The 18,129-nt window shown below is 38.2% G+C and overlaps 1 protein-coding gene across 3 annotated transcripts in view; it reads right to left on the reverse strand.

Annotated features, from left to right (window-relative positions):
* csmd3b (CUB and Sushi multiple domains 3b) overlaps window positions 1-18,129 on the reverse strand; it is a 407,371-nt gene that overhangs the window by 298,925 nt on the left and 90,317 nt on the right. For all 3 annotated transcript variants that reach the window (XM_053228561.1, XM_053228560.1, XM_026929912.3), the window contains exon 3: window positions 17,701-17,813. In XM_053228561.1, the coding sequence (XP_053084536.1) occupies window positions 17,701-17,813 (113 nt within the window). The remainder of the gene's footprint in view (window positions 1-17,700; window positions 17,814-18,129) is intronic.

Here is an 18,129-nt window from a genome sequence, read left to right on the forward strand (position 1 = left end):
TGCTAATGTTTTTATCATGCATACTTAGAGCACACTGAGCCAAAATTCACTGTCATTGCATCAAACATTTTGGCAGCTATCACGGCAATTATTCTAATGGTAACCTATAATAATTATATCACTGGCAACCCATGACAGCATATGACATCTTCCATTACATGTTTATTGCATAGTTATGTCAGTCTCAAGTAAAGTGTTACCAAGTATTTTTATTTTTCAATGTTTGCCTCTGCCAGTGAAGGTTTACTAAAATTTGGTAGGCGTATCCTAACGTAGTGTGGTCACATAGCCTAAATAAGTGGAGACATTAAGTAAACCCAATCTAGTCTTTGTTTAATATTGAAAGTTGCTTTTTTTAAATTGTCATAAAGATAACACCACAGTCTCTTTTATCAACACACACTTTTACCTCTTATTAGATTAAAAGCCTCCTTTATTCTGATAGTTCCTCACAAACAGGCTTGACAGTTACTCACTTAAAACTGAATTAAATCAGCAGCTTCCTTACATGTAGTAATAGACTGAGAAAAAAAAAACAAAAATAAATCATACACCCTACATGTGCAACCAATGCATTTAGCAATGAACACTTCTTTTCACATTTAGTATTTCTCTAGACAGCCAGTTCTTTCTGCTTTTTTTTTTTTAAATAGACAGCATGCCAAGTTTTCGCCGAACCAAATGTATTCTTAGTAAAGTTGTTCTTTATACTACAATGGCAAGTCACACTGATGGAAAAGAAAATGATCAAGGTGATTACAGAGAAGCCTTGTGTGACAATTGAGAGCCAATGAGCTTGTCTGCTGATGTCAGATACTGCATAGCTAGGTTCAAATCCAACTTTTACTATCATAGATGCCCTTGGGAAAGAACTTAAATGAAGGCCTAGACTGGTGTTAAAGCTCAGTACTACAACCTCTCACTTTCAAACATGAAAAATAAACTGATTCCCATTCCCCACAGGCATTATAGGCAGCAGGCTGCAAAGATGAATGTCTGCAAGTGAACTGGATGGGGGTCAGCTAAAAATATGTGTTTAAAAAGCAAGGAAAGGAAAAGGAGAATCAGCTCTTCATCTTCACTCAATGGTGTTGACTGCTCTTACCCAAATCATCCAAACTTAGTCTTATTCTCAAATTAACGTAGTCGTGGACTAAAGTAACCAGTTTAGATAAAATTCTTCAAACCCCATTCTAATGCCTCCTATTGAACCCAAAAGTAGGCATTAGAATTGGGGTGTGAAGATGATGCTATGTATATAGTGATGGTGTCTGCCATTGGTAGTAATAGTATTTTTCTATTCTGGTGTGATTTTAATGAGTCCTCTTCTTTTGAGATTGATGTATTTATGTCTGATTCATGTAGCAGCCACACACAAACCAAATGCAAGTCAACCAAGATAGGTATTGAACTTCTATTCCTCTATACCAAAGTGCAAAGTGTCCCCATTCTTGAGTCTAACTGACTATCCTCCACTGAAGACAACTAACCACTTGAGAAGACTTAGAGTAGGCCTTTAAAACATTTAAAAATACTTTACTAATAATTTACCTAACATTGAGAAAAGAGGCAGGATTAACTTCTTGTCAAAAGAGTCCAGCATTCATTAATCTTCAGCAAGCACTTTATCTTGGTCAGGGATGTGATGGACACTGGGTGTGAGACAGAAATACACTCTGGATCCACCCAGCTGATTAGCCCTGACACCCACTGCGGCAACTAAAAAAAAAACAAAAATCTGCCACAAAATACCCTCTTAAATTAAGCTGTAGATATTCAGTACATTACCTGACGTGACATGCTTCTTATGAAAAGCACAGATGAATTCCACCCTTAGCCACAGGAAAAAGCAAATCATCAAATTTGGTCAGTTCACACTGCGTGAGTCAAATCACTGTGAGAAGGCATCACACTGCGACATGGAGTAGAAAACTGCTGAATTTGGTTTGCTGTCTGCATTTTGAGAATACTCAAAAACAAGAATGGCAATCAGGACCATGGACAGGGTCCATCATGGCTTCTCCCATGAGGAGCCCTACGCTGGTGTTAAATCTCAGGACCACAACCTCTCACTTTCAAACATGGAAAATAAACTGATTCCCATTCTCCACATACTTTATAGGCAGCAGAATGCAAAGATTAATGTCTATAAGTGAACTGGATAACAGTCAGCTGGAAATATATATGTTTAAAAAGCAAGGAAAGGAAAAGGAGAATCAGCACTGAATCTTCACGTAATGGCACTTGACTGCCCTCATGCAGGTCAACAATTTCACTATAGAAACCCCATGAGGAGGCTTAAATGGGTATTTATTGCCAACTGGACAGGTCTTTACAATCTTTCTTGTATTTTCTCTAAGACTGGTGCACTCTATAGGATTTTTCATTCAATTTAGCCTGGCTTGGTCTGTCCTGACAAATCTTTGAGATCAGAGTGAAAAATCACCCCTCTGAGGTTCAATCAAGGCTTTTATTGGTGTTCTTGTCTTAGATAGTGGACAAGATAGCTCATGATAATGTGTATGCCTGAATGCAGAACACGCTTTAGATTTAATGAGATCAAATTGCTGAGAACTTCTGAAAGAATCCCAAAATGAGTGAGCTCACTAAATGACCTGTTCTTTGTAAATTATGCAATGTGTGTAGTAATAGGGTGGGATAGAAGTCATTAAATGCACAATGCTCTCTATTGCTATGAATGTGGAAAGTCATTTAGATTAATGTGTATACCACTATGAATAAAAGTATAGAGAGTATTTTAGAAACTGCGTAGCTTGAGCACCATTATTTTCAAATACTTACGATTAACATAATAACTACTGCATATAAAAATAAAAAGTCTGACTTGAGCTACACAACAATGGCTGTTACAAAACAGCAGCCAACAGATTTTTTTTTTTTATTTGTACTGTGCACTATAGAGTACAAAAAAGGAATTAAATGGTGAAATGTGAATAATTGTGCATGTGTGTGTATGCATGCAGGTTCTACAAAACATAAACCAATCTCCAAATTGATGTTATAATATGTCCCAGGAATTTATATGCAAACAATGCCACTTTTTTAATGTTCTGGACAATTAAACTGTTAATCGTTAACTCGCGATGTATAGCGCCATCAAAGAAAAATCAATATCACACAAGCCTGATGATAACGATTAAATACAATTAATTATGTAGCCCTCTGTTTTACCTTATTGACTCTGTTTGATAGCTTTTAACCAACTCCATCAGAAACTGTTTCCTGGTGACCACATCAATGTCCCTTCATCCTGGCAACCTTGGATTTCCTCTTATTCCTTTAAGAGGTGCTCAAAATGGCCACCAGTAAGGATAGAGTAGTATAATGTTGAGTATGCTTCTAATAAAATGGTAGCTGACAGAGAAACGATAGAGGAAGAATAATGGATGGGTGAATCAGTACATCATAAAACTAAGAGCTCCTTTGGCCCATGCTCAACCCTGGAAATGGCCAAAAGCACGGTGGAGACATCATGAGCCATAGACACAAGATTTTATGATAAACTGTTTATGGCATATATTGATAAAAAATGATTATGATTTTTATTTTATTTATAGATGGGCACTTTAGGCAAATCCATGTTATATCTACATTTATTGGTAAATCAATCACAGGCGGCTTTGAACTGTAGCCTATTGGTTGTTAGACACAATCTGATAGACAACCTGTACTCCCTTCATTCTTTTATCTGGGAAAAATATTTTCACTGTAGAGGTACCTTAGTGGCTGTGGTATTGATGAGTGATGATTGTGGTATTAAGGGTACTCATTAGCTCATTTGTTTCTTGTACAATTTGTGCGAATGTCCTCTAACCCTTAATCAGTGGACATTTTCTGACCAGAGTGGAACAGTGGTGCAATGGGTAGTCCACTGTGACCCCGAACTGGATAAAGTGGTTACTGAAGATCAATCAATGAATGATGAGTTTCTGACCACATGACTGTAGGATGGATATTTTTGGTTCTCAACCCAGCAGTGACATTTAAAAACTCCAGCAATGTTGCTCCACCTAAGACACTCGGAATACCAGTGCAATACCAATTACCATGTCTTTACCATTTTGGTGTCACTATTGCTCTGAGAATGATCCACCATTTGAATAATATCTGATCAGTGGTGGTCACTTTTAACTGATGGACAAGGAAAAGGAGAGCTAACAAATAGCAACACAGCAACATAGCAACAAATGGGCTACAATCAGTAATTCTATACCTACCTCAGGTTTACCTGATAAAAGGTCCAATGAGTGTTAGCTAATAAGATGTGGGTAATTATTATTATCATCACACCTACTATCTGCACACAAATTTAAATGTGTAGGATTTAGTTTGAGTCCCTGGGTATGAAAACACACCATACCTTACCCCAGTGTTCTTATTTTTTAGATTTGTTATTTACATTTGCATTTGTATCAAGTGTGGCGCCAGGAAAAGTTTCAAGCCAGAGGACGTATGAAGGAAGAAGCAAATATGTGCAGTGCAGCGTTTCTTTGATCAAATTCGTCTGCCTCTTCAAGAATCGGTGGAGCTGCATATTAAATGCAGTGGTGGAGCAAGCAACGCCAGTCGGCAGTCAGTCAGCTGGAACTGCAGAAGACGGGCATCAGCTGTCCCATGAGATAGTGCGCCCAGGCTTTGATTATGTTGGGTGGCAGAGAATGATGAGAGGTATATTTAAAAGTATGTTTGTTATCCTATTTTCTTTTTTACTAAAATTTGTGACTATGCATGTGTACTTTTTTTTAAAGTAAACCATTTCAGGTGTTTTAGAAAGAGAATAAAATAAACCAACACAATGTAAGATTAGAGTGCACAATGATTAAGAGAAAATGGAAGAGAAATAGAGTATAATTAAGAGAGAGGCTGAGTGAGAGAAAGAGATGCTATCAAGGGAAATCAAGCCCTTGGTTTGAGTGAGACAATTGGGCTTCCCATGTACACACAAGTGCAGAGAGAGCATGGGCTACTGGGCTCTTCATTATCCAGACTATCAATGCAACCACTCAAAAGGTCACTTACACAGCATCACCATCAATTAAAACAGAGCTTCAGCCTTGGCTCCTGAAATCCTGATGTAGGACATGTCCAACATTGGAGTGAACACACACTCGTCTGCTGAGGAGGAAGCCAAGCACAAGAGGATTATGGAAGGACAATGGATCATCCTAGCTTCAGCATGACAACCAGGGATTAGAATTCCCACAGAACAACCTGGCATTGATAAAAACCAGTGACAGCACAGATATACTGGATTCAAGAAATCATAAAGGCTATCAGGCTAACTAGAACTAGAAGCTTTCTGGAAGGTGGCCACTTCAGTTGAATTAATTCTGTCGGACCCCCATGTGCATGCATCAGTAGCTTGGTACAGCCTGCTAAACACTCTGGTCTGTTACACAGTAAGCAGCTTTGCTGAAACCAGTAGCATAGAAATAGCAGTCAGGAACAACTTGTATAGGAAAGACACACCACAGCTTGGGACAGAGCAGATATATCCTCAGCTGCAACACACACACACACACACACACACACAATCCTGCTTAAAAAAGGAGCTATATACAGAAACAGAACAGTAACAGAGAGAGGGAAAAAAGTTCCTAAGCAAAGATTTTTCTCTATCCAGATTTGCATGACTTGGCTTACGGTATGACATTTTCAGGTCGTTAGGACAGAAGAACACAAAATGGTTGCTACTACTATTTTCTCTCAAGTACTTCAGCTAGTCTTCTTTTAACATGGGACAATCCAAATGTTTAACGCTTTAGCACCTGCACACATCAAACTCAGTATTTGCCATGTATTTCTTAGGCTCATTTATATCATGAGCTGGTATAAATGAACAGAAACCTTGGTCTAGCTGTTGTTTTGGCTTTAAGAAAAAAAATAAAATGTCATCTCTGCGTTTAACACACAGGACACAAATTCTGCCTTTGTAGTCTTTAGCGATCTGAATCGTTTTCAAACTGTAATATCCTCCCCAAAAACCTATAAAAATGTAGGGTGAAAGTGATGGGTATGTATGATCGTGTCCAGTGTTCCCGGGATAGCCTCCAGATCCACCACAATCCTAACCAGGACAGAGTGGTTACTACAGATAAATTAATGGATGAATGATACAGTAGTGTCTCAGCAGGAAAGAAAAAAATCAACATTACAGAAAAAATCTTTGTATGTTCAAATAATCGGCCATATTAAGTAACAGATCACATTTCTGACAAAAACAATTTGTCAAAAAACTGAGACTTTCTGGCATTTTACATGAAGAAACAGCGGCATGTCACAACCAAACCCTGTAGAACAACTGTGGCAAGTTCTCCAGGATGCTTGGAACAACCTACCAGCCATTTTCCTTTTAAAACTGCATGACAGTATACCTAATGAGGCAAATTATGATTTGTTTTTGTTTTACTATAAAACATTCTGTAGTGTATTTTTTTGGATATTTAGAAACTGTTCATTTCATTACTTGTTATGCGCTTGTTAGCTTTACAAAACTTACAAAACAGTGCTGCACATATAATACTGTTTATACTGTATATACAATACTGTGCAAAATGAATGTATACTATAAATCTCAAAAGTAAATCAACCCAAACAAATAGCCCATTTGAGCCATGCCAACTAGACAACCAGTGCCAGAAACTTTTCAATTATAAACAACAAATCACTGCTATTGGTAAATTTCCAAAGTACCATTAACACTCCCATTTAGATAGAGTAATCAAATAAATGGTAACCAGCTTCTATAAAGCTAGTGAGGCAAGTCAAATTTGTGGCATAGACACAAAAAAAAGAAAATAGCAGCTAAATATATCACCGTTGCTCGAGGACTCATGGCCTACTGAGTTAATGAACAGTCTTCCCTGAAAACAGACAGGTCTAAGTTCTGTAATGTGACATTTGTCGCACTGTACTACAATGGCAATTGATGGTAAAGCAGTGATACCTCTTTCTTTTGCACTGATACAAAATAACAGATGATTCATCTGCATTCACTCACAAGGTCATCAATACTAACTCCCTTATATTAGTAATGGAGGCCAACCAGAGACCAGACGAAAAAAAAATTGAGATCTGTTGAAAATTACATAATACCAGCAAATCATGAACAGAAAACAAAACATAACTCTCAAACCACACTACCTGCACAAAACACACAGCTTCCACTTTACAAAAGCAACTATTTAAAATGGACTCTGATATAACATGGCTTAGCTACATGGAGATAATCCTACTATAAATGTGGTATTGATTTTGAGAAGTTTTGTTTTGCAGTTGGAGAAACTAAGCCTGGAACTATTTGTTGTGCATATACAGTATATGGTTGCATCCATGTGTGAGGAATGTAAAATCTTACAACTCTAGAAATATTGTAAATGCATTTACAATTAGCGGTACAATTTCCCTTCACTGGGACTAAGCGGCCCAAATCTGTTCCAGCATGGCAATGCCTCTGTGCACAAAATGAGGTCCATGAAGACATGGTTTGCCAAGGTTGGAGTGGAAGAACTTGAGTGTCCTGCACAGAGCCCTGACCTCAACCCCACTGAACACCTTTTGGGATGAACAGGAACGACTGCACACCAGACCTCCTCACCCAACACCAGCGCCTGACCTCACTAATGCTCTTGTGGCTAAATGAGCAAATCCCCACAGCCACGCTCCAAAATCTAGTGGAAAGCCTTCCCAGAAGAGTGGAGGCTGTTATAGCAGCAAAGGGCTTTGGAATGGGATTTTCAACAATCCCATATGGTTTGTTCCTGTTGTGCAAACACAGATTCATTTTTGCAAAAAAAAGGGCATTTACTGCATTGCTGCTGCTGTTCTCACATTAAATGCATAGGTTTCAATTTCTTCATTTTTTCTGTTCAGCTGAAATTCTCTTTTTAATTGGTTTTGTCACTAGATGCATATGGGCAGACATGATTGATAGACTGATTAGCTGACTGACTGGTTTAATAATAATAACGTTAGTATAAATGTAAAACAACAAAAAAGTGCTGAGTCACCAGTCAAGTGTGTTGACAGCTGCTAGGTCAAATGCCAGCTGCCAATAAACCAGTCCTTTGCCATTTCATAAGGAATTGTAAATGCATTTAATAAAAGTTCTTTAAAGCACAGGTTGGTCTAAACTTCTTTGACTTTCACATCAGCTGCATAGGCATAAACCAGTGATAGCGAGAGAACCTTGGTGAATAAGAGAGGTTACAGTGACAAATGGTGGAAAATTAATTCACATAAAAGGAAGCTTCTTCTCAGGATATACCGCCATGTAACAAACGTTGCTTTTAGCCATTATCAAAGTTTGATCATGTTGACCCAAGCTCTTGTTAGTGGGTTCAGGAATGAAGTGAGGAGGAGTGATAAGATGGGAGCTGAGCATCTGTGCATTGCAAGACAGCACTGCCGTGGAGGACTGGGCTGTTTAAAATCCTAAACAACATTTATCTTCATATGTACTAGCCTGGCTTACCTGAACAGATGGAGCGGAAGGGTAGATACAGTGTCTGATTGGCAGAGTGACGTTCTCCCATACCCACAGAGGGGGTTCACACTGGGGCAAGGGGAGGGAATCAGACTCAAGGAAAGTTGATTAACATGTAGGATTTATGCTAATAAGGAGGGCTCAATTAATGGCCTGAATTAGCTAGTGTTTATATAACAGTGGAATATAGAGCACCTTCTCCCCAGAGCTCGGACTAAAAGTCACTATACTGCTCAACAGCTTCATCTAATTACAGTACATTAAGTGGGAAGGAGGTTAAATGGCATAAAGCAGAAATGACATTTTCTGACCCTTAATAAATCTTTGTTTGTTATTTTACATGGTAATGTTGCTATTTTGAATGGTCAAACGCTGTGTTAATAATCACCTAACAGTGTAAAATATGACTTCTTGCACACCTATGCCTTTTTATTTCAGTGACAATATTGTTAGCTCTGTTTGCATCTTCACCTCGTTCTATCAACATGTCACTCTTTTCTTGTCTGAGGCAAAATTGTTTTCTTAACAGTCAAATAATCAGTGACCTGCAGCTATTCAAACTAGGAAAATGAGTGTGAAATAAGTGTTTTTAGTTGATCTGTGGATCTCATTTTGTACATACAGGGCAAATGACCTTTATCTCTCGTCAGGAATTGGAACGTTCATATTTAATTTCTTAAGAATAATTTGTGTTGTCACTTCTGACCTCGGTTTGCTCTGAAACCATAGTTATTAGGAATGAGAAATATAACATATTTAAAGAGTCAGAGATGAACATAAAACATTTAGCTAAAGGTTGTGAAGTCAGAGGAAAATAATTAAAAGGAAATAATGAAAGACAAATATTTTCTTTCCTTCACTCTAGATCTAAAATGGGTCCATGGAGGACTAGTGGTTAGGCCACAGTGCTCTCACCGCTACGGCCCAGGTTTGATTCCTGGCCAGGGAACCGACCTCAGCCTCTGGGGTTTTGTGCAACAGTGCGCTCTCAGTGCCGGACCCAAGCCCAGATAAAATTAGGGAAGGTATACATCAGGAAGGGCATCCAGCATAAAAACTGTGCCAAATGAAATACGTGGACCAAATGATCCGCTGTGGCAACTCCTAACAGGAGCAGCCGAAAGAGGAACAACAACAACTCTAACTCTAAAAGGATGTTCTAGAATGAGCTGTAAGGGCTTTTCTCAATGTTCACTGCAACTCTGGAGACAATAGATGCAGCTCGGCTGCTAACTCTAGCTAGCCAAGAAAAAAAAAGGTACAAATCTGTACACCTTATAGTCTGTGTATTTTCTTCTCCAGGCTCTAAACAATGTTTGGCATGGCCCAGATAGTGTTAGCACACTAGTTAAAACCCTCACCAGTGTACAAAAAGACACAGATCAGGCAAGCAATGGGCTTGACTCATTCACTCTTGAATGGTATAACTAATGTTGAAATATAAAAATTCGGCGAAAATACCACCATCACCTCCCTTTAGTCACTAGCTGCCTATCCGGAGTTCTCTAGTCAGCTTTCTAACTTCTCAACAAACACAAAGTCTAACTATCATTTAACTATCATCTATCCACCAAATTAGAGAACAAATTAATGCCATTCCTGCTCAATAAGAAAAAAGGTGAAACTCCATTAATCCTGATTCCTGCTTCTTCTTATATCTGACTCTACTCTCTCACGTTTTACAGTCTCACGCTCTCTCATTGTCTCTCCCCTGATTGGCTGCATCTCCTGCCTGTCACCCGAGACCCCTAACACAGCTCTAACTGTGCATTACTATTGCTCTGTATCTCACTAACAAGTGGCAAGTTTCTTGTCTTGTACTATGTCTCTTATATGTATGTGTAGTGTCTGTTTTTATTTTTCATTTTTAGCAAAACAGCCTATGCACTGTAGCTTTAAATGTGAAAAATAAAACCACAATCAGATCTCAGTATGAGAAAAGAGGGCTCATCTTTATGCCTAGGGTCATTGACGTTATCAACACATACTAAGTTTATAAGTGACAGCAGCAGCAGCAGCAAGTCACTGAAGCTTTACTGAACAAGCTTTGGCAGTGATCTTTTAAAATGTGAAACTGACTAATTGATGATTGAACAAGTTGAGAAGTTGGAGAAGTAATCGATTGGAAAATAAAGGTCACTTTGACACCCACTTTTTTTAATCCCAAAAGATGTTTAAAAAGCACTCCAGGAACTACTAAGTCGTGACATTTTAGTATTGGCAAAATATTTTAACTGCCACACTGTAGAAAAATCTTGTGAGGAGCCTAGAAGGCACTAAAGTATACACTTTGACTCTAAGATGAAGACCTTTACAAATGGTCTTGCATGGCAGCTAAGAAATTTCTTTTGCAGAAAGAGATTTGGAGTTTCTTGGTTTATGAAAATGCAGGTATATCAGAAAAGCGTTGCTGGTATACTGAAGGATACTGATGCGTGTCTGTGAAGCAAGAAACTACAGCATACGGATCTGGGAGAGAATTTCACCCACTGATGCCCCTGACAAAATAAATTAAATTACACATGCTGAGAAATATAAAATGATTTTGGCTTATTATGGTGTACCTTTGGGAAAATTGCTGATTAAAACCTACTCAACACATCAAATCTTGAGGTGGATGGGCTACAACAGCAGAAGACCACATCAGGTTCCACTCCTGTCAGCCAAGAACAAGAATCTGAGGGTATCATGGGCACAGACTCACCAAAACTGGACAGTTGAAAACTAGAAAAAGACCAGGTGATTTTTTTCCCAATCTTCACCTGTCTAGTTTGGGTGAGTCTGTGCTCATGATAGCCTCAGATTCCTGTTCTTGGCTGACAAGAGTGGAACCCAATGTGATCTTCTGCTGTTGTAGCCCATCCACCTCAAGGTCCAATGTTTTGTGCATGCTGAGATGCTTTTCTGCTCACCACGGTTGTAAAGTGTGATTATATGAGTTACTATATCCTTCCTGGCAGTTTGACCCAATCTGACCTCTGACCTCCCTTATCAACAAGGCGTTTCCACCTACAGATCTGTTGCTCACTTGGTGTTTTTTGCACCATTCTGTGTAAACTCTAGAGACTGTTATGTGTGAACATCTGTTATCCAAATATATAAACAGTTGCCAGGAATCAGCCAATTTGCTTTAAACATGTAAGAATGTAAGGAAGTGTCCATGGTGCCTGGTAATTCTCCATGTCTCATATACACTCACTGAGCACTTTATTAGGAACACTATACTAATACTGGGTAGGGCCTCACTTCGCTCTCAAAACAGCCTCAATTCTTTGTGGCATGGATTCCACAAGATGTTGGAAACATTCCTTTCAGATTCTGGTCCATGATGGCATGACTGCATCATGCAATTCCTGCAGATTTTTCAGGTGCACTTTCGTGCAGCAAATCTCTCGTTTCACCACATTCCAAAAGTTTTCTATTGGATTCAGATCCGGTGACTGGGAAGGCCACTGAAGAACACTGAACTCATTGTCATGTTCATGAAACCAGTTTGAGACGACTTTTGCTTAGTGACATGGTGCATTATCATGCTGGAAGTAGCCATTAGAAGATGGGAAAATTGTGGCCATGAAGGGATGCACATGATCAGCAACAATACTCAAATAGGCTGTGGCATTCAAATGATGATTGATTGGTATTAATGGGCCCAAAGTGTGCCAAGAAATCATTCCCCATACCATTACACCACCTCCACCAGCCTGGACTGTTGACACAAGGCAGGTTAGGTCCATGGATTCATGCTGTTGGCGCCAAATTCTGACCCTACCATCTGTGTGCGTCAGCAGAAATTGAGATTCATCAGACCAGGCTACATTTTTCCGGTCTTCAACTGTCCAGTTTTGGTGAGCTTGTGTCCACTGCAGCCTCAGCTTTCTGTTCTTGGCTGACAGAAGTGGAACCTGAAGTCGTCTTCTGCGGTTGTAGCCCATCCGCCTCAAGGTTCGACGTGTTGTGCATTCTGAGATCGCATCACAATTGTACAGAGCGGTTATCTGAATTACTGTAGCCTTTCTGTCAGCTTGAACCAGTTTGGCCATTCTCCATTGACCTCTCTCATCAACAAAGGCGCAGAGCTGCCTCCCGCTGGATATTTTTAATTTACTGCACCCTTCTGAGTAAACTCTAGACTCTAGATACTGTTGTGCTTGAAAATCCCAGGAGATCAGCTATTTTAGAAATAGACAAACCAGCTTGTCTGGCACCAACAATTATGCCATGGTCAAAATTACTGAGATCACATTTTTTCCAGATTCTGATAGTTGATGTGTACATTACCCAATGCTGCTGTTTGCATGAATTTATGCATTGCACTGCTGCCACATGATTAGCTGATGAGATAATTGCATGATTGAGTAGGTGTACATGTGTTCCTAATAAAGTGAGTGTACACATCCATACATCCTTATATTCATGTTTGTTTGCAATATGATTTGGTGTAGTTGAAACTGTACTGTTATTTGTTTGGTAATTGCATTCTTCTTTTTGATAACACCCTTGCATTAAGTTTTAGTGACTATATTTAGTGGATAATATACCAACAATACATAGTCATGAAGCATTATATGTGTCACACTGACATCGCTATTAGCTATAAACATCACTATTAACATCCAGCATCCCATCATCTGTCAGTCTTCATCAGTGCACTTAAACATAGTCTCCAAATCAAATAACCAAACCCCGAAATAGCAACAGCTGCAGATGGTGGATCATATTATGAGTTATTGAACATCCTCCTATTAGTCCACTGTTAATCATGGAAAATGAGTGAGACAGTTAACTGTCATTCAGGATTAATAACAGGGAGTCCTAATAAAAAAATGTTTAGAACAAGGAACGGACAATCTTCATTGTCTTCTAATGTATTCATTTCTTCTTGAATGATGTGTGCTTAATAAATGGAGTGTTAATTGATTTTAGTATAACTTGGTATTTTTGGTAGGTAAACAGGACACAAGCAAAATTAAGGGGAAATTGAATGTCGAAATTGAATGTTGATGGCTGTTTGGATGCTTTAGCAATAGTGCAAGTGTTGCTTATTGATTCAAATAAGTGAAAGCAGCAAATTCATTCAACACCATAATCAAAGCAGCAAAAGTCTCATTTTATTTGATTACAGTGGAAGAGCTGGGGACATGTGGATGTGTTTTGTGTCTGTTTGTGTCGGTGTGGGCATGACAATGCTGGAAACCTGACATCATAGGCTTCAAATATGGACAAATCCATTACACATCTGTGTGAAACTAAAGTCTTAGAGAGCCAAAAAAAAAAAACATTGATAAAATAAATCCAAGCCTTCAGGACCATGGGTCAGTTCTGTGAATTGGGTGTGGAAGTGGTGGCTGCTATCAGTAAGCTCAGCCTGTTTGCAGGAGTAGGTGAGTGAGGCCAAGCAGCAAGATGTTATCATTACTTTCATAAGCCTTCACACTGACTTATGGGGTTGATATTAATCGTATTGCTCACAGCTGGTCTCCCGGACTCCTTCAGACTCCACAGTCCCTTAGGGGCATCTTCAGTCCCAAATCGCCAAGTTTATTAATGATTCAGGCATAGTGCTGAGGAGATTTTTAGTTTCCTTATATAATGACTTCAGCATGCCCATTCTTTATGGAATATTTCAGCTGTGCTGCTGCGCATGATAACATTGGCTTGAGGCACATGCATTTACAGGAGCAGGAGACTGAAGAGAAACTCTATTCTGAGGAAACAGTTTCCCTGGTGATGAAAAACACAAAAGAATGACTATGATGTTAAAATGCTAAATGGTGGTTTTGATTCAAACTGATGTGCAGCTCAATTCAGACTTCAAATAATATGACTCTTAACTTCACTCTGACTTCTCATTCGCTGACCTGTTCGCCCAGTAACTCACGAAGTAACTGAAAAATATAAATTATTGTTAAATCCAGTCAATTCCAGAAATTATGCTGCAACATGAATATCGGCTTCACAGCTCCAGGATCACCAGTTCAGTTCTGGGCTCGGATTTCTCTTTCTCTGTGTTTGTGTGTGTGTGTGTGTGTGTGTGTAGTTTAGAATGTTCTCCCTGTGGCTGAATGGGTTTCCACTGGGTTCTCTAGTTCCTTCCCACCTCACAAACATATCAGTAGGTGGATTGTAGGTGTGAATGATTGTGCACGGAGCCCTGCGACAAACTGCCATCCTAATTAGAGTGTATTCTCATATCACACCCAGTTTACCCAGCATAGGCTCCGGGTCCACTGCCACCCAGACGAGGATACAGCAGTGAATGATGAATGAATGAATGAATGAATGATACACCCTAAAATGTGCACAAACACTTATGTCAGATAACCATAACCTCCAATCCCAAATAGATAATGACTTTGTTCCATCATGATCATGTGTGCAGTTTTCACTGGACAATAAGTAAATAAATAAATGAATGAATAAATGAATGAATGAATAAATACATACATACATACATACATACATATATGGCTGCATGTAAAACATGATGTTAGAATAACCAACACAGGGAACAAATTTTCCAACAAGCTAAACAAGCTTTTAAAAAAACTGACAACCGACATTAAAGAATTCATAGATTACGAACTGAGATCAGCGGTCTTAGAATGCATAATGTGACACGCAAATCTAAATCTCCAACTATATCCAAGAATAGGAGGACGGAATAGGATTATGCGAAACTCAGAAGATGGCTACAAATACAGTAATGCAACTTGCAACAACAAAACATGTGGAATTTACCAAAAAAAAAGAGTGGTTTTCTGTAGACATAACTTTACCACTATTGCACTATTGTTAGATAATTTTCATTGCATAATTTGACATGGAGAGCACGTTACTGCACAGTCTGTTATAGAACATGGCAGAATTTTTATTGCTATCATTTTATACAGTGTGACAAGTAATAATCTTAAAAGACTGCTGAAATCACACTTTGTAAATCCGGCTTAATGAAACTTAAGATAGCAAGTTAAGATAAGTTACATTTCACTCTGCAAGATAGCTAACACAACAAAATGTTTTTTTCACTACCACATAGCTGTAGAATTTAGCTGTATTGTGTCTTCTTCATCCAGGAGAAGAAGAAAAAGTGTTGGAATTCAAAGCTGTGGTCAACTTGTGAGTTGACTCTATAATCTATACTAGCTCAAATCACATCTTTTTTATATTTCAGGGGCCCAAACATAAACAGACAAACGAACACTACCAAATAATGTTCTATATTTAGTATATGTATAATACAACACTTTATAGTAACCCTTTGTAACTCATAGCTTTATAATGGATAAAATCCTGAAATCTGTCAATTACAGTCATCACCACATTCTGGATTTTTTCCCTGGTGAAGATCATTTATATTTTGTCCATGTTTTGGCAACTTCTTCCTTCAGTGAAAACATGCTGAAAAACTTTATAGTTGCTCAAGTAGTGCCCTAAAATTTATTGTCCTACAGCAAGGTGAAATGCAGTTTACAGAGTTTGTTGACATATGGCTGGCTTGGAGAAATTTAAGTGATTCTGTACATTGATCCTACTGCAGCACAAGATCTATCAAAATGTTTGTCATATTGATGCCAACATTGTCAACAGTGTCCTCTATCTGGTCGACAGACTTAAATAGGGAGCTAAAAATACAACTAAAATAACATTGATTCCTATAATGTCACTATATTGTTATCCATACTGAGGTTTATAACGAAACCAACTGGACACTGGACAAAAAAAAAAAACACCAATTCCATTGCAGAATGGATCTACGCCCGTTAGCTCTTGTTTGGAATTCGAGTCGTCACTGGCACTGGCAGATTTTAGAGGTATAACGATCAGATGATTTGGATTGATGCACTGATTTCAAAAGCAACAACTGAAATGAATAGAGGCAAAAGTATAATTATCAATTATAACTTATTATAAATTGATTACTAATAATGACAATTGATTATAAATTGATTGTTATTGTGAAAAAGGACAGACAACTGGTAAATAAAATAAAATATAAATATATATATAAAATAAAATATAAATAAAACCTGATAACAAAAACAATTCAACAATACTGCAGGCTAAAACATCAGATGAGCAGCGACATGAATGCTTCTCATAGTTTAATATGAGAAATATTTCTCATAGTCAAGCCAGTTACAGTAGAACCCGTGGCCAGAAATCAACCAGTAAGAACCCTGCCATGCTGAATATAAAAACAGCAGTGTCTCTCAATGATATATCAAAGCTCTTAGTGTCAGTGATCAGCTATTCTTAATTAACTCGGCATTCCCAAATTCAGTGAGCCACTAACATTTTGATTCTTTTTATTTCTGTTCTAATTGACACCTGCTAATATAGCTAGCTACGTCCCCTATTTCTGGACTTCACAGCTGATGCTCTCAATATAAAAGCATGAGAGCATGACATATAAATACCACATTTGGCCTTCCAGAATGCCTATAGTAAGTTTTTACCCCATTAAATGGCTCCATTCTTTGGAAATCAAAACATGATTAAAAAAAATCTGTCACCTTTTGTTATTTAACCTTTTTACCAATTCTAGTTCTGGCTAAAACAATGAAATAATGCTTTTACTACAATATTTGCAGATATTAAATTCAATAAACAAGGTTACCGTGAGAAAATAACACTGAGGAACTACAGACAATTATTTTATTTCCCAGAAATGATACCCTCAAGCTCAGAAGCCCTACTGGTTCCCCTCTGGTCTATTTTTACAAGATGACCAGGATTTCATGAAACATGAGGCAGCAAGTGATGCTTAAAACTGACACACTGATGCTAAAGACACTAAAAACCATACAATAAAGAGGAGATGAGATGCTCTATAGCAGATCACTGTCTGCTATTTCCATGAGTTCTATATCTTTGGTTTGATAACAAAGGCATACATACGTAATAAGTTGAAAACAGTCTCTTTAGTTGTTGTTCTATATGAAGATATGTCTTTCTACAGGAATATTACGTCTATTAGTTCTACAGTCTAATTTGATCAGCTTTTATGGGAGTCTTCAGTGGGACAGCAGCTCCTCATCAAGATCCAATAACAGTGATTATGAACTGCACGATTCATATCTTCTTTTGGCTTGGCAAGTAGCGCAGTTCCCAATTAAAGTGCATACACGGGTTTCATTAGATACGAGGTGATGTTAATCAAGCAGACAGGAGTGTAACTCACAGAGGATCCTTACCTTCGTAATAGATTTTGAAGCCGTGGGCACTCACAGCAAAGTCACTGGTGAGCCGTAGGGAGAAGACGGACCCTGTGCTCGTGACTGGAGGTGGGATTTGGAAACCTGTTAACCTGTTAAAGGAACATAATAGACATTTAGCTCTATTATATATCATACATTTTAAATCATTACTAAACACTAATAATGACAGCCTGCCTACCTTCAATGGTATTTGTTACAATAGGAAAATGTTTATTTTATAGGTCATAAAATTTACAATAGAAATGTTCATTCTTTTCTTGTCTCTGAAAACTAAAATGAGTCGAAATGGAGTCAGCTATAATCATGGACCACAGCTAGACACATATTCTAGACTAGTGCAACACTTCAAGTGTTCAAGTGTAAAGATCAAGAGTACTGTCTGAAATCAGCCCCATTGAGACCCAA

The sequence above is a fragment of the Pangasianodon hypophthalmus genome, chromosome 23 (assembly GCF_027358585.1).
Source record: "Pangasianodon hypophthalmus isolate fPanHyp1 chromosome 23, fPanHyp1.pri, whole genome shotgun sequence".
Classification (NCBI taxonomy): domain Eukaryota; kingdom Metazoa; phylum Chordata; class Actinopteri; order Siluriformes; family Pangasiidae; genus Pangasianodon; species Pangasianodon hypophthalmus.